We start from the raw sequence: 27,994 nt of genomic DNA, 5'->3' as shown, positions 1-27,994 counted from the left end.
CACCACCACTCCAACCAGTGACTGCCTCGGTGCTATGTGTCCACCACGCTGGCAGGCTACCGGGCCTGTCTTGCCAGTGGGTCAAAGGTCTGCCTACCTTGCAGGCTCAGATGGCGGCTCTGCACAGCCCCTACTCCAAATGGAGTTACTTGGCTACCACGTCATCGGGTCGCTGGTCCTATTCTAGGCGTGGGCGGCTACTGTCTTCGGCCCCAGCTGCAGTTGGGGTGTCATGCTACCATGCTGGCGGGTCAGTTAGCCTGCTCTGGGCACAGGCGGCAGCTCCACTCTGCCCACCCCGCCCCCACAGCACCCAGCAGGACCCGGACCGAGAAGCAGTCACCGCAGGTTCCCCAGTCCTGGGCTAAAGTAGCTTCGGGAGCCAGAACCCGGCCTCTCTGATCCCGACGCAAGCTCCGCTGGGGGCTGGCTCCAAGGAGCACCCCCCGCGGGTTCCCCAGCCCCAGGCCAAAGCAGCTCCGGGAGCCAGAGCCCGGCCGCTCCAAGCTTTCCAAACTCGGTGCACGCTCCACTGGGCGCAGGCTCAAAGACGCGGTCCCCGCGGGCTCCCCAGCCCCGGGCCAAAATTGTACCGGGAGTCAGAACCCAGCCGCCCCAAGCTCCGCGCACGCTCCACTTGGAGCTGACCTCCACACGCAGTCTCCACAGGTTCCCCAACCCTGGGCCAAGGCTGCCCCGGGAACCAGAATCCGGCCGCTCAGAGCCCAGCGCATGCCTTGCCAGGAACGAGCCCCCAGGAGTATTCTCCATAGGTTTCCAGTCCCGAGCCTATGCAATCTGTCTGCGAGACGCAGGCAAATACCAGCCTGAAATCACCTGTTCCGTAGCTGAATGAGCTGAGATCAGTAGAAAACAGGGATGATTACATCATCACTCCAAGATGGCGGCTGCTGTGCTCCTCTGTGGTCTGACCCACGTCGGGAACCGAACTGGACCGCTTCTCTCCTGTCTCAAAGCCGGAACTCTGCACTAAGCGCGGCCATTGTACCACTGGCGAGAGCCCCCAGAATCCGCATCAATGCACCCCCGCTCCGGCACCTCGCTGTTTCCCAGCGCGAGCGCCGCAGACTCCAGCTGTGGGGCGTTCCGCCGATCAGGCAATGTGACCCTCTGTGCGGAGAAATCACGGAGAAATCGCCCTGGACCGGGCTCCCGCAGCCGAACCTCACGTGATGGAAATCCCTCCACTAGATTCTGGAGCACCTCAATTTCACTGGAAATTCCCAACAAGATAGCCTTCAGCCGTTTCACCTCGTCTTTCTCCCACTCAGTGACGCGGCACACTGGGGTGATGCACTCCCTTCGCTGCCATCTTCCTCTCCAAACCCTCCATTTCTTAATGTTTTGTAAAACTCAAAAAATATTGATGTCTATGGTAAATATGATTTCACAATTTAAGGTTCTCTCAACTAGTATAGTATATTTATTTTGGGGCTAGACATTGAGCCTAGAGCCTCACATATGGCATTTTGCCAATAAGCTAAACATACAGCCCCTGGCTTACAAATTTTAGTTTTTAATAATTACATTTTTTAAAAAGTTTCATTGAGTATATAATTCTCCATGTACTATAATTTGTAATACCCTTTGACTCAGATGACCAAAGTTGCTGAATTTATATAGCATTAATCAATTTTGTCAGTTTAAAAATTAAGACAATATCATTATTACATGTAATTGTATTGTTTTGAACACAATAGCATACAGACTATATTGTAGTCCTCAAAGATGCTGAGATAATTTTAGTGATTTTTGCAGAGGCTAACAAAAACCAGTGAATATTTTATTAGAACTCATCGACCAATGGTAAAGCAAGAAGCTACTGAATTATGGAAGAAATTGGAAAAAATATCTAAAATTGCAACACAAAATGTTTTACTGTCAATATTCTTTAATTTCCTTTCCCTTTAGTATTTTTCTCTTCTCTCGTCATTTAACTTAGTGCTTCCATATGTTCTGTCATCTTTTAAGAAATTATTACTGATATTCAGCTAAAGATTTATAAAAAATATTTCAGGACAAAAATTTTACATAGTCCTTTTATTTATTTTCAATAAATAAGTTACTTGTATAATAAATAAATTATACCTATCAGAAAATACTCAATTATAATGGCAAAACCACAGTGCTTACAAAGTAAAGAGATCTCTATAAAATACATCTGAAACATTTCAGGTAAAATGATATTTTCTTTTTCCACTGCTTTGGGCTATAAAATACTTAATATAGATACTGAATTATTTACATGCTAAAATAATCAGCTTTTCCTTTATAGCAGAAACTATTTCTTGATATGGGAGCAAATTCCTATTGTGGCTATTTTCAGAACTGGAATACTGATATTTTTGTTGGCTGCCTTATACATAGTAGGAAAATGATTCTTTAATACTCATATTCTAAACTGTGATGTTATTGATAACCATGTATACCAGAATCATAAGATGTAATCAATATGAAGAGGCCACAGCCCTACCACCAACCTACCAAATTAAAATATTTCAGAATGGGATGTTTTAAATAAGTTTCTCACATTAGAATTCCTATTGTAGAGGAATAAAATAATGAAGAGGTTCTACATTCTTGGGAGAAAAAAATTCATACTTCACAAATATAGTACCAATGATTGAACTCTAGGGAATTTCAATGGACTCCTAAAGTAAAATATGAATGATAATTTTACTTTCTCAACTCTGCTTAAATAGAAAAGGAATATAATAAAACTAACACTTAACTGGGAATTTGGGCAGGTTACCCAAACTCTGATTCTTAATTCCATCTGCTATAAAATGGACATGATAACATGGGGCTAAAGAAAACATTTTATGAAATGATTAATGAAAAGAAACCAGCACCAAGCCTGGTACATAACAGGTGCTTAGTTAAGATTAATGTAACACTGAAAGAACTTTCAGTTTCCATTAACAAAAAAAAAATTGAAATTTCTTTTTTTCTAGAAGGAATCTACCCATCAATTGATTTTAAGAAAAAAACTGTCTTAAAAAATATCATGTTTCACTGGCTGGCACAGATATGTTCTTCAAGTGAAATAAATAAAAATTGGTTTTTGAATGGTATTTTAAGTGTGTAAAGCAAGTTTACTACTTACTGAACTAGACTTTTTTTAATGCAATGGAAATAAAAGACAAAAACTTAAGTATACTTCCTAAATTTAAATTTTTATATTTTCTTAAAATAGGATATACCTTTTAGGGCTGGGGTTGTGGCTCAGTGGTAGAGCACTTGCCTACCATGTTCGAGTCACTGGGTTCGATTCTAAGCACCACATATAAACAAATGAATAAAATAAAGGTCCATCAATAACTAAAAAAAAAAAAATTAAAAAATAAGATATATCTCAACTAATAATAGAAAATATTCCCATTTCATACATACATAGACAAAGGTCAAGTTTTTAAAATCTCCAAAAAATGTTATTTAAAAAATTCTCAGGCTAGGATTGTAGCTCAGCAGTAGGTAAAGTGCTTGCCTAGCATGAGCGCGGACCTGGGTTCAACCCTCAGCACCACATAAAAATAAATAAATAAAATAAAGGTATTGTGTCCAACTACCACATATATATATATATATAAAATTCTTAAGATATCCAGATGTACAAATTCATTCTTCATGACAATTTTTCAGCAAGATACTGATATACTGTGTTTTTCCCTTTAAGACTTTTTAAACTTCAAAATCCAATGAAGCAAAGTTACCTTTTCAATGCATCTTCGAAGTGTGTTAATATTCCTCACCCACCATCCTATTCCCATTGCTCTTAACTCAGACCACTGAGGGTCTCCTCTTTGAATTGCTGGAATCATATTAATCAGTTCTTCCTCAGCCTCAGAATGAAAAGCCCAGGCAAAATGGCATGTAGAAACACCTAAATTGGAAATTTAAAATAATAACCTTCAGAACTATATAGAAAAAAAGAACAAAAACAATTTTTCCATAATTATATATAAATGAAAGAATGAAAGGAAGTGTGTCATCTTTCAGGATTTTATATGTAAGTTTCTGAATATAAGAGGAGAAACAGAAAACAGAAAACCCAAATCTCTTAACTTTTTTCCTGAACGTAAGTGGGTTTCTTTCCCCCCATACAAAAATACAGGCACTAAAATGTTATCATTGGAATGAAACGTATTTGAAGACTAAGCTATTCATACATATATCAAACTTATTATCAACAGTTCACTTGAAATTCAAGTGAAAGCATTTGGCCCAGGTGCCTGGCTGTTGTCTCACACTGCCACTGCCACTTCTTGTAAAATTAATGCAACAAGTCTTAATATCCTTCAACACTGAATTTTAAAAACTACTTCATTATTCCCTCTGGCCAAGAAGCTAAGCCTAATTTTAAAGCAAGCTCTAAACGTCACAAGAGTTCCAGTGAACATCTGGGATAAATCTGGGATAAAGATGCCTTTCACGCCTTGATTAAAACTGCCTAATACTGAAGCTATGGCAAAATTTTTCACACCCTCTGACTCAGGAATTCAACTGCTAGTAAACTAACAGAAGAATAAACAGAAATATGCATAAATACTTACATGCAAGGTTATAAGGTCATTCATTATAATGATAATTCAAATTTTAGAACCAACATAATCTAAATGTTTCAAAAATTTAAAAGTTGGATAGATGAAATATAATTTAGACAGATGACAGAATATTAAGTAGATATTTAAAATCATGTTTTCAAAGGACATTTATAGGTAAAGGGTAAGCACCATGGGTAACAGTAACAGTTCATCAAGCCTGGTATTTCAGGGCCCACAATACTAATGCATACTCTATGGCGCTTTAGGTTTCAAAAGAAATATAGTCTAATAAAAATGAGCCCTGAACAAGGAGTCTAAGTATATGTCTACTAATAAAGAGTCCTACATCCTACGCAGGTCACTCTAAATTCTATACTTTTTAATCTGTAAGTAAGAAGGTGATATGAATTCTTATGTCTCAAATCAGGGTGGGTGTATGGTAGCATGCCAGATATATGAAAATCCACTGGATCAATATGGTAGATCTTCCTGAAACATCACTTTTACTTGCTGGCAACTTGGAACATGATGCTTATATTAAGATAAAAACAATAACAACATAAAAAGCAAAATCTATACAATTTTAAAAGAACAGACACGAGACAAATTCAGAGCCACTTTATAGAGAGCCACTTTGGGTTATTATAACCCTGGAAAACTACATTTACTAAGTTACTACAATCTTAGTGAGTAAAGTCTCAAAAACTGAGTTACTTGCACAAAAGTCATAGGATAAAGCTGAAGGATACATAAGAAAATGTTAAGTACATACTTAAGTGACAGATCCTAAGACCAGCGATAGGTGAACAAATAATGATTCACTGGCTGATCATATACAAATATGAACACACTCACCACTTCAATACTAAATAAAAGTGTACAAAGGGTCAAACAATAAGTAGAATACCTTGATGAAGTAGCTGTACTCGGTATAAAGGAGGCAGTGATGTTAAAAGGCATGTGTGCAAGCGCATAGCTAACAAGTATCTCAAACCACATTCATCTAAGGTGTCTCTTCCTGTAATATAAGTAGAATATATGTTTAAGAAAAAAGGAATTCAAAGGTCACAAACTGATTTTTTTAAAAGCTACAAAATAAGAATTAAGTTCTGTATTAATAATTTACATAAAATACATAAGATACCTTCATTGTGCTCCTTTATGAACACTTTAATAACTTTATAAAGAACATATTTCTATAAAAAACATGTGAATACTAAAACTTCTAAATGAAAAATGATTCAGGAATATAATAAAATATAACTGTAATGAGTTAGGTATAATTCATAAAATACTTCCTATATGAAGTCAGGATTTAAGGATTTAAGGAGTTACATAACTATAGGGAAATTATTTGGTACATAATTAAACAGGTAATATTTCCTGGGCTGTTTAGTTTGACTGAAATATGATACTTCTGAAGACTGAAATTTGATTCTCCAGACTACTTAGTATTACAAAATTAAGATGAATTGATTCCACAAATTTACATATATAAATTTGATTCCACTTAGTCAAAAGTTGAAAAAGGTACACAAGTATGTCAAATTTAATCAAAACTATGGCTACTTCTGAATAACAGCAATGCAAAGGTACTGATAGCACCTAGACTAGTAACTAACACACAGGAAGTATTCAAAGAGTAAAGAATAAATAATATTTTCAGAAGAAAACAAATTTTTTTAAATTACTAAAGTTCAAGTTCCATCTCTGCTTCCCATTACCTATACTCATTCATCCATTTATTCATTCAACAAATTTAGCATCTACTACATGTGAGGCACAGTTTAGGTACTGGGGACTTAATAGTGAAAAAGGCAGAGTTAATACTCTCATGGAGTTTACATTTTAGTAGGATAAGACAATAAACAAACAAATAATATGTGGAAATTAATGTTATGAAGAGAAATAAAGCAGGATTGAGATATAAGGACTGCTGAAATAAAAAGGCTCTATTTTATTTAGTGTGGCCAGGAAGAATTTTCCAAAAAAACGAAATTTCAGCAGAACTCTGAGGATATAACAGAATGATACCATGCACACACGTGGAAGAGCAGTTTGCACAGTTATGCAAAGGAACAGTAAGTGCAAAGACTTCAAGAAAGCAATGTGCTTATGTGTTTGTGGGACAGCAAGAAGAGGAAACATAGAAATGGAAATGACCCCAGATATGTGGGACCTTGCAGAAGTCTAAAATGATCTTGACTTTTACTCTAACATGACACATGGGAAGCCACTGGTATATATTAGGCAGAGGAGAGATTTAATGTATCTTGACTTCAAACGAATCACTGTCCTTTGTGAAGTACAGATTGAATTCACATAAATGAAGCAGTTAGGAGACTGTCAGTAACTAGGCAGGGCAACAGTGACTGCAGAGGTGATAAGAAATGATTGGATTCTGGATGTAAAAGAAATGACACCATTTGCCAATAGACTGGGTATAGAGTATGAGAGAAAGCAGAGTTACTAACACCTGTGTCTTCTCACCTCAATAAATGGAAGAATCCAATTACTCAGAATCCTTATACTGAGATGTGCAATTCATTTAATCTCTGATTTTCAATTTCTTGCCTGTGAAATGGAGACATTCATTCCTGCCTTATCTACCTCACAGATGTCTACTGTGACCAGGATAAGCTACTGCTTATATTCCTAGCCAATGATACAGTTTGTGTCAGAAAATTTAAACTATTTTCCATGGATTATGGCATGCCTTCTTAATACTCCAGAGTGAAAACTAATACATATTAACAAAGGTTTACTCTGGGAAGAACCTCACTCAATTGCACATAACCTCACAATTTAAAAGGTTTTTTTTTTTTTTTCCTTCTAACACAATGAAAAAATAGGTCATAGAAAAAATCCTTTAAGGTCTCCTGTTATTTTAATCTCCTAAAGGGAAATACTGGGCACACATGCAAGGGTGTAAATCTATATAAAGAGAGGTTTTCTAACTGGCTTTGAGAAGAAGTCATTTTTCACTAGAAATCTCATGAAGTAGTTAAAAACAGAGTACCAGCTTGGAAGCAACACCCTTTACCTATGAACTCCATTTCTCCCACTTAATGTCTATGTGATCTTAGATGAGTCAAATTCCTAGGGATCAGTGTCTTTATCTATAAAATTAAATACAATTGTAGCCACCTACCTACTATAAGATTATTATGGTAATTAAATGGGATAAAACACACAAAGTGTCTGGCACATAGCAATTCCTCATTCCTCTACAATATTGAATGAATGAATAAATGAATGAATGAATAAATGAATGAAAGATCAATAATTTTTTGTTTCCTTTGCTAATGTCATCATTTCAGTCAACATAATTACCTTCAACTAGCTGTATAGAAGAGAATATAATCCAGTTTCAAAAGACAACTGCAAATTTTTTAGTTACAGAATAATCACACAAAATAATATTAAATGTCTAAAAACTTCTTTCTTAAGTCAACATTTGTAGAAAATCACATAACTATAAAAGTTTTTTGTGTTTAGTAATGGGAAGATAAATTGAGTCAACGAGATCCCAGAAGACTCATGATTTGATGGCAAAATTAACAACTGGGCCATTTTTATCACTCACGCAATGGAAAAAAAAAAAACACAAGAGGAATTAATCTTAAAAAAAAAAGCAAAAGATTCTATATTCAAAATTACACAAAGTTTTCGGTGTAAGAACGTGTGTGAAAAGGCCTATATATCACAAATTCAGTTGCATACGTGTCAGTGATAGCCTGATTCAGCTGTCTTTTATCTTTCAACTAAGCATATTATATAGAAGTAATTGTCTATTAGGGAGACCTTTTCCCTACAAGGTTTGAAAGAAAGACCATAATTCGATATGTGAATCATTATACAGATAATGCAACTTTATAACTTTATAAAATTTTCTTAAGACTATTTACCTGAGTAATTCTTATCTCTGTTTTCATCTAGTTCAGTACTGGAGGTAGCCACTGTATCAGCCAATGCTACAAGGAACATCTGCTCCAAACGGGTAAGGCCTGGTAGACTTGAGTGCATAAGATGACTTGAAAGTACCCTAGCATGCTCCTGGCCAAAGTAAGCTGGTCCATATTGAGAAAGATTTATAACTTTTGATTTGCTTTCTCTCTTTTCTGGCTCTAAAACAATATCATCTGTTGTTATATCCTGGATTTGGAACAGCTCGGAATATTGATCCTCTGATTGACTATCGGTATGATCTTCAAAGTTCTGTGGCATTTTTGTACTTTCTTCTGAAATTCTGTAGGATGTATCCTGATCTGCAGCAAGCAATGCATATAGTGGTAATGGAGGAATAGAATCTATCTCAGTATAATCTCGAGTACCGTCTTTACCTATGGTGACTGTATCCTTTGCTGTACTGCCACTTACACTAATGGTTCGAGAAAGATGCCGCTTAGTTCCTTCTCCAGCATCAGGATCTCTAACTATTGCAACTTCACCTGCAATACATTTTACTAAATGAGAGAGAATGGCTTTAGCCCTTCGAACTTTACCTAAATCCATTAATTCTAATAGCTGAGTTGGATGATACTGTGGAAGAGTAGGGGAAAGTACATGTGCAGCCTCAAATAAGCCACCATCTTGAACTACAGTTGGTGAGCAAAAAACATCATCAGCAATAGTTGTTCCTTCAACAATACTTTTTCTTGACAACATGTTAGCTTTAAAGGCAGAATGATCTCGTACTGCTGTCTCTTCTGCAACAGGACTATCAGCTTCGGGGTCTCCAAATTTGACAGCATGCTTCCACTGGGCATATACATGCATTTCACAATCCATTCCCACCACCAATATCCCATCTCTTACCCAAGAAAGAGAAACAGGCAGTGAAGGTGTACCATCAACAGAAGACACCAAGTCTATAGATCTAAGAAGAACCCATCTTGACCTAACTCCTTGCTTGATACTACCACCTAGTGGTAAAGTAATGACAGCTACTCCATCCTTACTATTGGTTTGCTCAGTCACAATTCCTGAAAGCCTCCCATACATGAAGATATTAGCGCCAACCCCCACAGTGAGAATGTGGGAGCCATCTTCTTTTGACACCCAGTCCAAATGTACTAAATGCTTGATATTTGGAATAAGATATCTATCCTTGCTTAAAAGTGCATCTGATTTGCTGTACACAAACAGATTACTATCGACACTGACTCTTGAATCAAGTACACTCCCAACCTTAACCAAATCATCAAGATGAATTGTTTGTTCCAAAACCCATTCTGACCCACCCGTAGATTCACATTCAAATATACAAACATGCATGGAAAATTCTTTAGAAACAAAACCATTGTGCTGGACAGGTTGCTTATAAGCTACTGCAAGGCGACCTGTGTATGAACAACTAACAGCAACTGGTCTTCCCACAATGCTCACTGTACTGCTATTATCTTCTCCTTCATCATTCATTAGGGGCCATCTTCTCCAATGATAGGTTTCTTTCTCATTGTTTGTATTATTTGGTGGGTTTGTTTCCATACAACATTTCCAGAAGCGTACTTTATTATCAGAACAAGTTGTAACCACTAAATAAGGTGCAAGGCATACTGGATAAATTGAAGAGGAACTCAGATGACCTTAAAAACAAAAAGCAGACAGTTACAACACTAGAACTACAAAATAAAATGCTAATAATAAAATTCTAAAATGTCATGAATTAAAAGCCACTCTGGGCTTCTTCAGAGTAACTCTGCCATCCCCCACCTAACTAGTGTCCTACACTAAATGCCCATTCATTGGCCAAGATATCTATAGAAGTCTTGAACAATTGATAAAATAAAAATATGCAAAAATAATCACAAAATTTGTTTTTAGGTAATTAGGTTTAAATGAAGTAAACAAAATAAAACTCAAATTAAAAAAAAAAAACAAGTCAACCCTTAATCAATAAATGTATTATTTGCCAGAATTTATGTATTTTTTCCACCAGAACATGCCTCACTGGACTTTCATAGAAGCATAAGTGGTCATTGCAATTTGTCCATCAAATGTGCCAAACCTGCCCTCAAATAATCCAGACCCTAGATTTACGCCTACCATTAATTTTTTTTCAGACTAAACATATCAATGGAGATCTCTCCCTCTCCCTCTACCCCTCCCCCGACCTTACCAGTGTTCACTTTAAACACTGAACCAGAAATCTCACTTATCCCAGACTGTCAAAAACTAACACTACCCATCTATAGTACAATATAAGGTGTAATTTTGAGGTCAGAAAGCCAGGGTTAAATTTCATTCCATTAATAACTCCAAAAGAGTGAAAAAGACATTTAAACATCTAAGCCTGTTCCATCTAAATAACAGGGAAGAATTATTGTCTCCCTTGGAATATTATTATCAATAAGACATCTGAAAACATTGTATAAAGCCCCTGCAAAATATAGATTACTATAACAAGCTCCAATAAACTTATGAGAGTATATCCCAAACCTTGCAAATATTTTGAAAGATTAAAAAATTCATCTAGATCTATATCCACCACAAAAAAACATAATAAATTTTTCTCAAGGTTATCTGTCAGTTGTGAATGCACACCTCTTTTAGGAATAAGAAAATTCCCATACTCAATACCAGTAATTGGAAGAGTGTTGAACCTCCAATTTGGGTTCCCTAAAAACACTATTTTAGAGCTCCTTAATTAGAATTCCGTAAGTGGCAGATCATTTTAAATATAGCTTCTAGTGCTGCCCTCCAAATGATCTCATCCCTCTTGCTAAATTCAATATCATTTTAAGCCAAATGATAGCCTTTTATCCTACATTTTCCCCCCAAAGTATTCATCAGCCCTCATTCAAACATACTTAATAAAAGTGAGACATGACTATATGAAGTCTTAAAAATAAAACTTCAGCAATTCATACATGAATACATTTGTTCTTTGAAATTTTACTATCATAGCTTCCAAAGTATAGACAGAATACTTCAAATTAAAATATTTACACATTTTCTGTCCAGTTGACCTTTATCACAAAAACAATAATAATAATAATAATAATAAATATATTACCACTACTACTACTACTAGTAGTACTATTACTACTAACACCAGGGATGAACCCAGGGGCACTTAAGCTCTAAGCCACATCCACAGCCTTTTTTAATTTTTTTCAGTTTGAGACAGGGTCTTGCTAAGGTGCTTAGGGCCTAAGTTGCTGAAGCTGGCTTTGAACTCGGCAATCTTTCTGCTTCAGCCTGCCAAGCTGCTGGGATTACAGGCTTGCGCCATCACACCTGGCCTCAAGAAATTATTTCTAATGAACACGTTTCTAAATAGATGTATCATTGTTATAAAACAAATCTTTATTTCAATGTCTACACAGCACATGCTTCAGAAGAGTTCATCTACTTTATTAGTCTAAGCTATAATTGCTCAGTCTTAAAAATACCTTACCTGCTGAAGGTGTTGCTCTTATCACTTCAACTGCTTCTGGGAGATCAAGAGGTTGACTATATACCAGTCTGGAACTCAGAATAAGTTTACTAGCAGTTTGAAGATTGGCAATTGATGAAGAATGTGGCATGGGGCTCATGCTAGGGGAAGTTTCTGGAGATGAGTCCACATTCTTCTGTCCAGGGACTGAAAGTAGATTTTCAGATGAAATAGTTTCTGAAGCTTTGGCTTTGAAAAGAAATTATAAATTTATGAAATGTATCACCATCACTAGACACATAAGCTATAATAATATTTTATTATTATTTAAGAACTATGTCTTCTTAGAAGTACTTCTTAGGAAACAAGGCCAATTTTCAGATTTTTTTCTTGGTCTCCTTAATAAATACATATATTTTGAAGCTACTTTATTCCTTAGCGTCACCAACTCCTTTGCAGGGAAACTTTCAGGTGAGAACCATAACACTGAAGAGCTAGAAATAAACCTTTAATTATGTAGCCCAGTGTTAGAAACCTTCAAAACTTGAGGCATTTGTTAACACACAAATTCTCAGGTCTAACCATAAAGATACTGATTCCATTGATTTGGGGTAGATCCCAATTACCTGTATTTCTAATAAGCAGACTAGCTTTTTCTTGCAAAAATGAATCATGGATCAAACTTTTAGAATAACAGTATATTGCCTAAGATAAATAAATTTAAACTTGAATAGCTCATATAATTAGGTAGTAGCAAAGACAACACTCTGGAATGCCATCCTCTTAACTATCAAGTGCTCAAACAAGATAATGATTTCAAGAACAAATACCAAAAAAAAATTCCAAACATATTAAAATAATATTAGTTAACTGTCATTTTATAAGGTATGTTAACCTTAATCTTCTTCCAAAGACTTTTCATATCAAGAGTGAAGGATAAATCTCTAAGAAGATTCAGTTATCCGTGTTTCCGTAATAGGTGAGAGATACTTCACATTATTTTTTTTTATGTGTCTCTTTCCCCCTTAACAGACTGAATATATTAAGGGCAGGGATAATTTCTCATTGCTTTGTACATTCTCAAGGAGTACCAGGACATTTCAAGAGATAATCTCCGTGTGCTTCTGTGAATGCTAAACATGTCAGTCTATCTTACAATGGCAGGTCAATCAATAAAAGTTATGAAAATGTTTTTAAAAAATGGAATCAGATTATAGGCATGCATCAGTCATCAAAATATAGGAGTCCCAGTCACTAACTAGATGTAATTCCTTAAGCAAGGCACATCACCATCTCTAGCTATTTTCTCATCCACAAAATAAAATTGAACTACATCATTTCTCTTCCTATAAACCAGGCAATTGTCTACTGTATATCTCATGCTATGAAAGAAAATATGAGCAAGAAAAAAGCAAAGATTTCAGAGCTGGGAAGGCCTGATTTTGAAATGAAACTTGGTTATATAACTAAGTATATAATGAATGGAACTTGGTTAAGCCACTTACCCTTACTCCATTAGTAAATGGAGATAATATCTATTTCACATATGCAAAGAACAAATCTCAGTGCCTGGCATCCAGAAAGTACAACATATTTCCTTCCCCCAATTAAATTTAAGCCAATCATTTCAGTCAGTCATAGTATAGACAACACACTGGTAATTTCAAGTTTTAGCCGTGAATGGAAGTACACATTATGTTCAACCTGCAGTGAATGTCAGAATCAAAGATAGGTGCTTCCTGTCAGAGTTGAAGACAACATATTTGTTTGCTTCTACTATAATCTCAATGCCTATGAGTTCATACAAAACAGGGTAGGCAAGCAACTCTAACACTAATCCTGGCTTTAGGGCAACAAAAGTGGATGCTCCCCTCACAGATTGGCAACAGAAGGTATCACGTGGTTTTTAAACCAAGTATCTGTAACTACCTCTGAAAATCTCTTCAAAGGCATCCTTGGCTCTGCACTCAATTCTACAAAATATCACATTCTCTGTGAGATAAAAATCTCTTCCTGACCAACTAGTTTTATATTCCTCAGTCTTGCATCTCTGTGAAACAACATAAAATGCCAAATATTTACTCGAAAGACTTTGAAAGATTTTAAAAAATTTCTGATGCCTCAAAACTAGACCCAACTAGGCACATGTCAAAGTTCTATTGAATTATTTGGCTCTTGTAATGACAATTAATGGCCCAGTTAGTTATGTGATATGTGCAATATAAAAGGAATAAAAAAATACATATCATTGGTTCACTATATTAACTGCTTAATATGTGAATACTGCTTAAATTACATAATTAACAGAAACAATACAATTTATTTACAAATTTTAAATATTTTTAGTTAACTAGTATAGAGCAGATTCAGTTTAAAAAAGAAATAAAAAATGTTTCAGGTAATATATATGTCAACTGACATGATTTGAACATTATAACATTATATACAGGTATTGAAATGCCATACTGTGCTCCATAAACATGTCTAACCACTATGTGTCAATTAAAAATAAAAATATATTTTTAAATAAAAATGAATAATGATAAATATTAGTATCTTTTTTAAAAGGGTAGATTCAGTTGATATGGCTATCCATGCAATTCTTTAATAATTATCTCTCAAAAAGTAAAAATTTTTTTTTTTAAACAAAGATTCTGGGCTGTGAGTGTAGCTCAGTGGTAGAGCATTTGCCTAGAATGTAAAAGGCCCTAAGTTCAATTCCCAGCACTGAAAAATAAGAATGAGAAAAGAAAAGGTCTATGATCAAGCCAGGCACAGTAGTACATGCCTATAATTCCAGCAACTCAGGAGGCCAAGGTGGGAGGATCACAAGTTCAAGTTCAACCCCAGCCTCAGCAACTTAGCAAGAACCTGTCTCAAAATAAAAAAGTTAAAAGGGCTAGGGATGTACGTTATTGGTATCGTGTCCCCTGGTTCAATCCCCAGTACCAAAACCCAAAAACAACAAAAGAGAAAAGGTCTCTGATCAATTTCTTTGCCTCATACTACAGATTTCATAATTTATTAAGAGATTAAGCTAAATGTGTATAGCAGAAATATGGATGAAGTAATTTATTATTCACATTGAAGAATTTCCTAACATTCTCCAAAACCATTCTGCTTATAAGTTTCAGGTGCTCTATCATAGTTTATCAAATAGTAAAATAAAGATGCTAATGTTGTTATACACTCTATCAGATGGCAATGTGCACTATCAACAAAAAGTGGAATATTAATTCTGCAGACAACATCTTGAAAAAGAATTACAGTATACATTCAATAAAGATTAACTGAAAAAATTATTTTCAATGTGTAATATGCTCATAATTGGTTTGATTTTAGGATTTCCCTATTTTATAATAATCTTGAATTAAGAGTTTAGAAGATACGTGTGTGTGTGTGTGTGTGTGTGTGTGTGTGTGTATTTTAGGGGGAAAAGGGAACTAGGGATTGAATCCAGGGGCCTTTTACCACCTAGCTACAAAGTCCTCTTTTTTTTGCAGAGATAATCGCTTTATGGACTAAGGCTCTGTTAATGGTACAGCTTGATGTTTAACATTTGTTCATTTGAATTATAATTATTTTTACATGATTGCAAGGAGGCTACAGCTCAAACCAAAAGTAGTTTTAAACTAAACTGTCTTCATTTTCACAAAGTCCTTTTTTATTCTTGAGACAAGGTTTTTCTAAGTTGCTGGGGATGGCCTCAAACTTGAGATCCTTCTACCTCAGTCTCTCAAATTGCTGGGATTATAGACATGCACCACCACACCAGCAAGCATATTCTATAAAGTGAATTGATTTCACACCATCTCTGTATAAACTGTAATATAATTACTTACCTAAACACGCCTGTACAGATTTAAGATGAAGGTGCCACATATGGAGAATAGAGTAATTATTGCTGTCCTTTTCAATTACTACTAGAAAAAACTTTTCTGAAAATGGTGGTGGACGATACCCTATTATTCAAAGGGAAACAATAATTAAATTAACGTGTTTCATAAGGTTAAAGAACATTTTTTAAAAGCTAAAAACATCACATGCATGGAAGTTGGAAAGAAAAAGGAATGCTATAGTTTGAATATGATCTGTCCTCTCCCGCAAACTCATGCTGAAATTTAATTTCCATTGTGAGATATTAAGAAAGTGGAAATATAATTTGAGTATAGTGTTTAGAGGTGGGCTTTGGGAGACAGGATTAGATATGGTCATCAGAGTCGAGCCTCCATAATTGAATACTGTGACATTTTAAGAAGAGGGAGAAAAATCACGACACATGCAAACACTCTTTATCTCTCCCCAAATGATACCCTGAGCTGCCTCAGAATTCTTCTAGCAAGGAGGCCATCATCAGATACAGCCTCTCAACCTTGGCCAGAACTGTGAGCCAAAATAAATGTCATTTTTTTTAAACAAAATTTAACAGGTCTGTGGTATTGTATTATTGGGCAACAGAAAAAAAAAAGACTAATACAAGGAAAAATAGATTTTTAGAATTTTTATACCATTTTTTTGCTATTGGGTTCCTATCAAAGACTAATGAGACTATGTCAAAAGTACACAAAAGCCAACACAAAGGGAAACCCAAGAAGGAACAATCTTTGATGTTCAAAGAATCAAAGAATAAAAATGAATACAATTTATTAAAACGTATTGATCAGCCCTTCTCGGACTATTCCCTGAAGACCTTAAAAGAGCATGCTACAGGGACACTGCCACATCGATGTTCATAGCAGCACAATTCACAATAGCTAGACTGTGGAACCAACCCAGATGCCCTTCAATAGATGAATGGATAAAAAAAAAATGTGGCATTTATACACCATGGAATACTACGCAGCACTTAAAAATGACAAAATCATGGAATTTGCAGGGAAATGGATGGCACTAGAGCAGATTATGCTTAGTGAAGCTAGCCAATCCCTAAAAAACAAATACCAAATGTCTTCTTTGATATAATGAGAACAACTATGAACAGAGCAGGGAGGAAGAGCAGGAAGAAAAGATTAACATTAAACAGAGACATGAGATGGGTGGGAAAGGGAGAGAAAAGGGAAATTGAATGGAAATGAAGGGAGACCCTCATTGCTATACAAAATTACATATAAGAGGTTGTGAGGGGAATGGGAAAATAAACAAGGAGAGAAATGAATTACAGTAGATGGGGTAGAGAGAGAAGATGTGAGGGAAGGGGAGGGGGGATATTAGGGGATAGGAAAGGTAGCAGAATATAACAATTACTAATAGGGCATTATGTAAAATTGTGGATGTGTAACCAACGTGATTCTGCAATCTGCATTTGGGGTAAAATTGGGAGTTCATAACCCACTGCAATCTAATGTATGAAATATGATATGTCAAGAGCTTTGTAATGTTGTGAACAACCAATAAAAAAAGAAAGAAAAAAAAACAAAACGTATTGATCATACTTAAAAAAAGAGTTCATCAAAATACCGAGAGAGAGAGACACATAAAGCAAGAAAGAAAAGGAAGGAACAGGAGAAGAACAGAAAAGTGAGGAGAGAAACCAAACACATAAGAGCACAAGCTAGCCTCAAACAAAGCCCCCTCAAATAACTGGGGCATTGATTCCTTTTTGGAAAATTTGCAATTAAAAGGAAAGAACGAAATAACATTTAACCTACCTTTCCTGTATGAAAATAGCATTTTTAAAATTAAAAGTAATTGGGGGAGGGGTAGCAGTGAAGGGCCACAGAAACATTGTAGAAATTTCATGTATTTTTTTATGAAAAGACATGTAAGTGTAATTTCCCCACTGACAATTATATTCTTCATAAATGAAAATTAGATCTCCACAGGACAATAAAAACTTTCTTTTACATTGAAAACTCATGATGACAATTCATTGGCAATGAACTTGTTAGAGCTCAAATTGTGGTTTCTAACTAACATTCCTTATTAAAAGGAACAGTATAAAGGATAACTATATCCTTACAAAGGATATCTAAAAGATAAGCCTGAGATATCTTCTTTTTAAAAGAATGTAAGTTATCAGAATAATGAAGATGAGACAAAAGGAGTCAGAACAAACCTGAAGAGGTATACTAGTCTAGTATAGTAGGCAATGAGCATTTTAAAGAATAATGATTGCAAACTAATTGAAATGTGCTAAGTACATTAAAATCCGTAAGTTATATGCATACTTCTCTGTATATTATCATTCAATAAGGGGCTTTTTAAAAATAGATTCATAATGATATTCAAAACACAAAGAAAGCCAAACAACAAGAAATTCATCATTACACTAGGGTTAATTAGAGCACAAACTCCTTATTCTAAAATTGTCAAAGGGAAGGAACTAAGCACATATGTTTTTTCTCCAAAATAATTCTGTTTTCCAGAGTAATTAAATAGCACTAGTTGATAAGGGAATGTTTTTCTTTACAGATGTTTGCCAACTAATAAGTAAACAAGAACTGATAAAAATAGAAAAATCATAATTTTTCAATTTCTAATGAAATGACTAATTTTAAGTAACTAATTTTTAAATATTCAATGGAAGAAACCAAGTTGGAGCAAGAAATATACAACATCACCTAGGAAATTGAACCTACATATAATCAAATCTCCAGAGTTAGCCTCCACTTTATAGGAAATATAGTAGACAAGAAAAAAATTCAAATGACATCGCAAGTAGTCAAAGAAGTTCCTAATAAACAAAGTGCTCTAAAATGTTGGTGGCACAATAAAGGTGAATAGTAGGAGAATTATTTCAGATTAAAAAAACTCTGGACAGACAATGAAACATAGTGTGGACCTGTTTTGGATCTCGATTCAAACAAGACAAATTAAAAACTCAAAAATGTGTTGCTGGGATAACTGGGTATCCACATGTAGAAGAATAAAATTACATCCTTATTTCCTACCCTGCACAAAAATCAACCCAAAATGAATTAAAGGCCTCAGAATTAGACCAGAAACTATGTAACCCCTAGAAGATAACACAGGGTCAACACTTCAGCTTTTAGGCACAGGTAACAACTTTACCAATAGGACCCCTAAAACTCAGGAAATCATCCTGAGAGTTTATAAATGGGATGGCATCAAATTAAAAAGCTTCTGCACAACAAAGCAAACAATTAGGAACACAAAGAGAGAGAGAACCCACAGAGTGGGAGAAAAATCTTTGATAGCTATCTTCTGACAAAGAATTAATATCTAGAATATATAAAGAGCTCAAAAAACTTTATACCAAAAATTAAATAACTCAATTAATAAATGGGTAAATGAACTAAACAGACACTTCTCAAAATAAGAAATACAAATTGCCAACAAATACATGAAAGATGTTCAATATCATTAGCAATTAGGGAAATGCAAAACAAAACTACACGGCAATTTCATCTCACACCAGTCAGAATGGCAGTCATCAAGAATACAAATAAAAGAAATGCTGAAGAGGGTGTGGAGAAAAAGGAACACTTTCATACTGCTGGTGGGACTGTAAATTAGTATAACAGCTAAGGAAATAAGTATGGCAGCTCCTCAAAAAGACTAGGCATTGAAACCACCATATGATTCAACTATACTACCTCTCAGCATTTACCCTGATGAATTAAAGTCATCTTACTACAGTGATACATGCATACCTATGTTTAGCAGCACAATTCACAATAGCCAAACTATGGAACCAGCCTAAGTGTCCACCAATGGATGAATGGATAAAGAAAATGTAGTATATATACACACAATGGAATTATATTCAGCCATAAAGAAAAAATAAAACTATGGCATTTGCAGGCAAATGGATGGAATTTGCAACTATCATGTTACATGAAATAAGTCAGACTCAGAAGGTCAAGGGTCATATGTTTTCTCCCATATAAAAAAGCTAGAAAGGAAAAAGGAAAACAAACATGTGTGTGGATCTCATAAAAATCAAAGGTGGATCAGAAGAAGAAAGAGACCAAAGGTGGGAAGGAGGGGTGATACTGGCCAGATTATACTGTTATATTGTGTGCATATACAAATATATAACAACAAATCCCATCAATATATGTACAATTATAATGCACCAATAAAAATGTGGGAAAATAAAAGAAGAAAAAAGGACCACATAAGCAAAAAAAAAAAAAAAAAGCCAACATTTTTGAAACAATTCACTGAAGAAAATACAAGCTAGTTATTACATGATTCTAAGAATTTTTATTAACTTGAAATGGCTAAACGTAAGCAAGTAATTTTTAGATATGCATATGGAAGTACACAGGAGTGAAATAACATGATGGCTGGATTTGCTTTGAAGTATATCAGGGAAAAAGGAAAAGAAAACATAATAGATAATGCAAGTATAATAAAATCTTAAAATCTTCAATTGATGTTATGGCATATGGAGTTGCACTCAAAATACCTTTATCCATGTTTGGTATTTTTCTTAATTAAAAGAGTAATTAATTTTTAATTTAAATTTAGAAAGTACAAATAAGAAGTGGACAGGGAAGACAACAGATGCACATATTAAAACCTTTAAGAAAACAGATTAAATTTAGAAGAAAACCACAGGAAAACTTAACACAAAACTAAAGAAAAACCAAGAAAGCAGTGAGAAAATCTTTTGGCCTGATTTGGAAAAGGCAGAAGAAATAAAAGAGAAGTTTTTAAAATTCTAAATTTAAGCCTATTGATTCAAAATATTATACAGAAAAATACTAACTTTATTTAAGCATTGTTTTCTAGTAGATTGGCATGTATTTACTTTTGGAAATAGCATGATGAATTGTAGTTAGACTTGTTGGAAAAGATACTTAAAAATTGAACCCAGATAAAGATTAAAATATACAAAAAAGCAAATTTTAAATCTATAAAGTAGTGCTGTTATGCTGCAGTGATAATGCAATAAACCTGAGCGTGACAACAACTTATAAATAAGAAGAATTCTGATTTATAAAAACAGATGCATGAAAGAAAAAAATTCTAGTCTGAGGGTAAAAAGATATTTGAGCTCAGCTTCATAGAAGACAGGACCTCATTCAAACGTTCCTCTATAGCAAAGAAAATTATCTGCACAAATTCAGTAGAAAGTTTCTTAGATGTCTATACAAAATTCTGTGATAAAGACCATACTAAGGAAATTAAATATGTCCATCTAGACACTTATAGTACATGACCAAATGAGATATACTATACGGAAACTCTTTGTTAACTAAAAATGTGTTCATCAAATAAAATTAATTCTTAAAATGGGATATGTTTTTTCATTCAAATAGAACATGACAGTTTTATAACTACAAACTTATAATTTCTAAAAGAAATATTTTGTCAGATGCAGTGGCATATGCCTGTAATCCTAGCAGCGCAAGAGGCTGAGGCAGGAGGATCGCAAGTTCAAAGTCAACTTCAGCAAAAGCAAGATACTAAGCAACTCAGTGAGACCCTGTTTCTAAATAAAATACAAAATAGGGCTAGGGATGTTGGCTCTGTGGTGGAGTGCCTTTGAGTTCAATCACAGGTACCCAAAATGAATGAATGAATGAATAAATAAATAAATTAAATAAATAAATGAATTATTTTAAGCTGAAACTAAATACAATGTTGTTTTTGAAGGTTCTTATGGAAAAATAACTTTCTTTCACAAAAAGGAAAAAGAAATACTACACTTCAAAGGGGAAAACCGAGATAGTACTTTTAACTCACATGTCCATGAAGTTTCTGGTATAACGTGCAACATAATGCCTTACTTATCATTGTCCTTTGGCAATTTACTGGGAACATTCTGAAACCTCTATCTGAATTAACTGGTCTCCTCATGATACCATAGGGAATTTACTACCAATCAAAACAACAAATTACAGAGTTGAACAAAGTCACCTTTTAAAATAAATTGAATTTCATAAATACCATTTCTTGGCAAAAGTCTATGACACCTATGAACTGTCTTTCTAAATGTAAGTTTCACCCACATGTTGCATTCATCCACAAACAAGCAATTTTTTTTCATGTTTTAAAAATATTTAATAAAATGAGACCCTTGAGTGAATAAAAACAAGTAGGCAAAACTCATGTAAAATAAGACCCAATACAGAAATACTGCAGGATGATGATGATTGATTTGTATTTTTTGATTATTTATGAAGTTCTTTCTGCTTCACTGCTTTCCTAATCAGACAGAAAAAGCCTTGGTTACGTTTCTTTTTTAAGTGAGATTATGTCACTTAGAGCTGAAGAAGTATTCAAATTAATCATATTATTCCTATAGATGAAAATATGGCATTATATAGACTCATATATTACAAACCTAAATGACTTTTCTATTAGTCTGGGTCCAGGACCACCTTAGAGGGGGAAAAAGAAAATTAATATGCTGCTTGGTGGGGTTCATGTTCATCTTTCCACAGTGCTTGTAATCCCACCATTAGTACTGTGATGTTTTACACTTGGGTTGTATTAAGAATCTTAACCTAGAAGTTGGTTAGAGGGGTAATACATTAATATGATGTTTTTAACCTTGAGATCTATTGTACTGCTCCCATTAGTTTAAAAGATTCTTCCCAGCCAAGTGGTGGAACAGTCTGTAATCAAAGAGTCGAGAATGAAGAGGGTGAAAAAAGAAATTTAGGGGCAAGAGGAAAGTTGCTGAAATAAGAAAATGGGGAAAATTAAGCTTATGTAGAAGAAGAAATAGAAGATTACAGGAGCAAACCTACATATTTACTACATGTAATGTTTTTACATTTTTAATTGTTTTTATAGAGTCACTCCTGCTGCTAGTAATTACTTGGACTGGAGGCACAACACTTTTTGGTGGCAAATTTCTACCCTATTTTAATGGAAAAAATTGATGCAAATAGATGTTTGCTAGAACTACAAATAACTTTATACCCATGGAAGCTCTTGGAGAAAACACTTCAAATTCCCTCTCCACACCCAGGTTTTATAGATAAGTTGCAGAGGCTCATTCAAGTTAAGTAACTTACTATCGGTCATACAGACTTACCCTGAAGTGGCCAAAATCATGAAAAGGAAGATTTTCTAATTCTTAGTGTAGTGCAGAGTTTGTGGTTTGTCTTTTTATGTAGTTTTTCAGAGTAAGGGGGAATATTTTAGTTTGTTGCATACATTATTAATCATTTATCTCAATCTGGATTAATTTTTTTTATATAATTCTTAAAGGCACTCTACATGATCCATGAATAAAGACACCTGCTTTTAACACCATATAGCTATGCCTTTCCCTTTCTGGGGATTGTTAGGTGTTTACTGCTGCAAGGTAGGCAAATTCATGGCCTCAAATTATATAAATGATTAAGATACTTACTACTTTTATTTTTAAAATGTACCACAAGCATTGTTAAGAATTGAGAGTAACAAAGAAGTGGCCTTTGTAAAAATTCTTCTGTAAAAGGGTGAATAATAATTATCTAAAAGATGACAAATTAATGGTTCACCTATCTGTAAATTCTTTGTGTAAACATTGGTTTATCTGATCTTCTTTCTAAATTGACTCTTTCTTTCTTAAGAAATGGATAGTTTGATGGCTTGCAATTTAATTAGAAGAGTTGGTTTCAAGCGTCTGTCAGCTGGATCCATTTTTGACAAGTAAACTTATGAGGTACTCCAGTATTTAAAACAGATGTAAGGAAAGTTGTTTGGGAAGAACAGCATGTGCCTTTTTCATCCTTTATTTTAGTTCCATATATTTTTCAACAAGTATCCCATAGACATCTTGATCACTTTAGCAATTTGACAAAGGCCAGAAGAAATACTTTTAAATTTATTTTTAACTTTCATCTGTCAGAACTGACAGATATATCTGGTGTTCCCAAGGGCTTAAGCTGGCTCTTTACCGAAAAGATTTAAATGCTCCTGGATTTCCGAAATGGCAAAAGAGGAAAATTTTTATGTTGTAAATGTTTTTCTGTTTTGCTGTGTCGGTGGATACTCATCTGAATCAAATGTAGAGAAAGTAGTGCAGTTATGCTTCGAGTAAACACTTCTTGGGCTTCCCCTTGCAGAGTTAAAATATGGTCATGCAATTGAGAGTTAAGATGAAATTGTTAACAAGAGAAACAATGTGCTCATTTTCTACATTTGTATACAAATATAGTTAGTTTTTCATATCTTTGGAGATGATTTACCAGAACCTCAATCCACTGACTAAACTTGCAAAAAACTTGGGGCTGGGGTTATGGCTCAGCAATAGAGCACTCACCTCGACATGTGCAAGGTTTGATCCTCAGCACCACATATAAATAAATAAAATAAAGTTATTGTGTCCAACTACAACTACAAAAAATAAATATTAAAAAAAAACTTTTAAAAAATAACAATTCAGGGCTGGGGATGTGGCTCAAGTGGTAGCACGCTCGCCTGGCATGCACAGAGCACTGGGTTCAATCCTCAACACCACATAAAAATAAAATAAAGATATTGTGTCTACCTAAAACTAACTAACTAAATAAATAAATAAATATTTTTTAAGTGATAATGAAAAAAATAATAACAATTCAGAGGTCAAAATTACAGGATGCTTTATCTCTAAACTGTTAGTTACTATTGCGTTTGTTACTCTAATAGGGTAGCAATATCTCAGAAATAAATGTTACTTTTAAAAACAATTTCTTATTATTTATATATGGAATATATATTCTACAGAAATTAACTCTCATACATATTTGCTACTAAATTTACTTACATCCTTTCTGAACAATTGGGACACATATAAACAACCTAAAATATTGTCCCAGAAACACAAGGAATACAATGATCATAAAGGAAGCTGTTGAAAACTGCAAGTAAAGTTAGATGGGACACAGGAAGTAAAGGTAACAAATATTTTTCCTGAATACCTCAGGCACCATAAACTAGCAATCTTTATTATTTCCAAAATGGAAGGCCCATCATCCATAATTTCCCCTTCTTGAACATGCACATGTCACTTACAACTCAGTATTTCATATTGAAGAAATTATTTTTCCTATTTTAGTTATTTTTAAAACCAAATCATAGCTGTATTCTTTTTAGATAAAGTGGGGAAGGAAGTGGAACAGTATTTTCTGTTCATATTCCCTAAGAGGGATGGGAAAGTCCCAAGTTCTTTCTAATGCTTAAATTCTCTTTTGAGCAAAGACAAATCTATCACAAGAACTACCTCATTCTTATAGGTAAAAGGGAAAGCCTAAAATTATAAAAACCACAGTATCTAGAACTCTTGTTTTTTTTTTACCTTGTACATCATAACTAATATTTTTTTATATATTTACTCTAATTTGTTATATATGACAGCAGAATGCATTTCAATTCAGAATACACATATAGAGCACAACTGTTCATGTCTCTGGTTATATACAAAGTAGAGTCATACCATTTGTGTCTTCATAAATGTACTCAGGGTAATGATGTCCATCTCATTCCACCATCTTTCCTACCCTCCCCCGCCCCCTCTCTTCCCCTCCCTCCTCTTTGCCCTATCTAAAGTTCCTCCATTCCTCCCATGCTCCCCCACCATCCCCATTATGGATCAGCATCCACATATCAGAGAAAACATTCGGCATTTGTTTTGGGGGATTGGCTTATTACTTCACTTAGAATGATATTCTCCAACTCCATCCATTTACCTGCAAATGCCATGATTTTATTCTCTTTTAATGCTGAGTAACATTCCATTGTGTATATATAAAACACAGTTTCTTTATCCATTCATCTACTGAAGGGCATCTAGGTTGGTTCCATAATTTAGCTATTGTGAATTGTGCTGCTATAAACACTGATGTGGCTGCATTACTATAATATGCTGCACAAACAAGCAATTTTAACAGAACTAACAGACATATCTGCCAAAAGTTATAAAAGCAATGACTTTGGGGGCTGGGGATGTGGCTCAAGCGGTAGCATGCTCGCCTGGCATGCGTGCGGCCCGGGTTCAATCCTCAGCACCACATACAAAGATGTTGTGCCCGCCAAAAACTAAAAAATAAATATTAAAAAATTCTCTCACTCCTGCGCGTGTGCTCTCTCTTTCTCAAAATAAATAAATAAATAAAAGCAATGACTTTGGAAGATCCATACTCAATAAAGCTTAGAGGGTTTTGTTTGTTTGTTTGTTTGTTTTAAAGATTAAGGTAAGTATACTCAAGTTTATCTTTAAAAGTACTCTGTGGGGGGTTGGGAATATATAGCAGTTATACAGTGCTTGCCTAGCATGCCTGAAAGCCCTGGTTTCAATCTCAGCAAAACATACATACACACACACACACACACACACACACACACACACACACACGAGTACCTTGTGATGGCTGAAAAAATATTTCTGATTCCTTTTTCTCTATATCTTCCTTGTGTGGTTTATATCCTATAATGAAGTCTTCTTGAAATACATGAAGCAACTGTGTATTTGAGCCACACTACGAATATGGAAAAAAAAAAACAGTTTTCATCTTTGAAATTCCCTATCTCCCACCCACCACTTCCCAACACAAATATAGAAGAAATAAATCTTTCTAGTAATTTCTATTCTTAATCTACTGACTAAGGCACAAAAGAGCAACAAAAAAAAATCATTAAAATTACTCTGGTCAGAGAAAAATTACATTCAAAGATGTCACAGTCAATAGCAGAACAGAAAAGCTCTGGTAAAAATAGATCAATAAATTTGCTTCTTAAAAAACAAACAAAAAAAAAACCCTCACAACCCATAGTGAAGTGGGTTCTGTACCCCAAAAACAACAGACTCATGACTGGCTGGAGAGGGCTATGCTAACTACATAAGGCTCACTAAACTAGTACAGAAATAATAGTTTTTCCAATTCCACCTGAGAACAACAAAAATAAATAAGCAAAAACCTCAGAAAGGTCCTCAAAATACCCCTTCAACTTATTTCATGGGAATGATGCAGGATCTTATTAATAGCCAGTGGGATGACATACCTCTAAAGAAACATATTTACTGTAAGTAAGGAGGATTGCTGCTAGGCTACATGATCACAGTTTGAGGACTACATGGTGAAAAGATAATCATAAAGGGCTATGCAGAATCACAAAGGTGAGCTGAAATTCAAGGAAAAGGCTAGACCCAAACAAAAGCATATTGTGAATGTGTGTCAAGACAATTAGATGGCTGCCCCACAGATTTTAAAGAAAGGGAAGCAGCTATGATTGTGTTGGCACTGGATGACGTAAGTTATGATTTTAGGAAAATCAGCCTCCTTACATAGAAGGAAATAAAGGAATATAATATTAAGTTGTACCACAAAGATTTTATGAAAGTTAAAGGGTGTTTTTATGTCTTTCCAGGTAGAAACATAAAAACTCTCTTTGCATTCAAAATATCAAAGGATACCTTCTCAAGTAAAAAAGAATAAATGAGGGGCTAGGCTTGTGACTCAATGGTAGAGTGCTTGCCTGGCATGTGTGAGGCTCTGGTTTGATCTTAGCAACACATATAAGTAAATAAATAAAATAAAGGTCCATTGACAACTAAAAATATTTTAGAAAGAAAGAGAGAGAGAGAGAGAGAGAGAGAGAGAGAGAGAGAGAGAGAGAGAGAGAGAGAGAGGAGGAAGGGTGGTGTCTTCATGGATACAGAAATCAAAGAACATAGTGGTAAAAAATAGAGAATGAATTTTAAACTTTGTCATATAAGCCTAAGTCATTTTATCAGTGCTTGCAGTTTACCACCATTGTGTTAAGAACAGCCTAAGCTGACAGGAAATAACTCAAGAGTAAGTATGAAGTAAAAAGAATACTAGGTCAGACTCATGGTAAAAAGTGCAGAGGGACCAAAATAGGGGATAAACTCAACATCCAGTTCATTAAAAATTAAGGTATCTATGGGAAAGAAGACAACACCCTTCTTCCAGGTCCCTGGGGAATTAAAAAAAAATAAGGAAATCACAGGTTGAATTTAAAGCAAAAGCAAAGAGCTTGGGGATTAAAAAAAAAAAAAGTAAAGGATTTTCCAGGTGCCATTAATAATTATATTTGAGTCTGGCAGCTCCAGTTCTGTTACCAAGAGCTGTTGGGGTAATTTCTCTACATAGTGGGAATGATTACCACAGAATGTTCAAAGCTCCATAGAAAAATTATG

General features: G+C 34.7%; 1 protein-coding gene across 9 annotated transcripts in view; it reads right to left on the bottom strand.

Annotated features, from left to right (window-relative positions):
* Dmxl2 (Dmx like 2) overlaps window positions 1–27,994 on the bottom strand; it is a 152,677-nt gene that overhangs the window by 44,493 nt on the left and 80,190 nt on the right. For 8 of the 9 annotated variants that reach the window (XM_078049610.1, XM_005316570.4, XM_005316568.5 and 5 more), the window contains exons 15-20: window positions 26,195–26,312; window positions 15,789–15,908; window positions 11,968–12,195; window positions 8,474–10,153; window positions 5,473–5,583; window positions 3,735–3,904 (exon numbers count right to left, since the gene is read on the bottom strand). In XM_078049610.1, coding sequence (XP_077905736.1) covers window positions 3,735–3,904; window positions 5,473–5,583; window positions 8,474–10,153; window positions 11,968–12,195; window positions 15,789–15,908; window positions 26,195–26,312 — 2,427 coding nt within the window. The remainder of the gene's footprint in view (window positions 1–3,734; window positions 3,905–5,472; window positions 5,584–8,473; window positions 10,154–11,967; window positions 12,196–15,788; window positions 15,909–26,194; window positions 26,313–27,994) is intronic. The other variant, XM_078049608.1, reaches the window with a different exon arrangement.

Source organism: Ictidomys tridecemlineatus, chromosome 5 (genome assembly GCF_052094955.1).
Source record: "Ictidomys tridecemlineatus isolate mIctTri1 chromosome 5, mIctTri1.hap1, whole genome shotgun sequence".
NCBI lineage: Eukaryota > Metazoa > Chordata > Mammalia > Rodentia > Sciuridae > Ictidomys > Ictidomys tridecemlineatus.
Note: the sequence above shows the minus strand (reverse complement) of the source record. Positions and strands in the feature narration are given on the sequence as shown.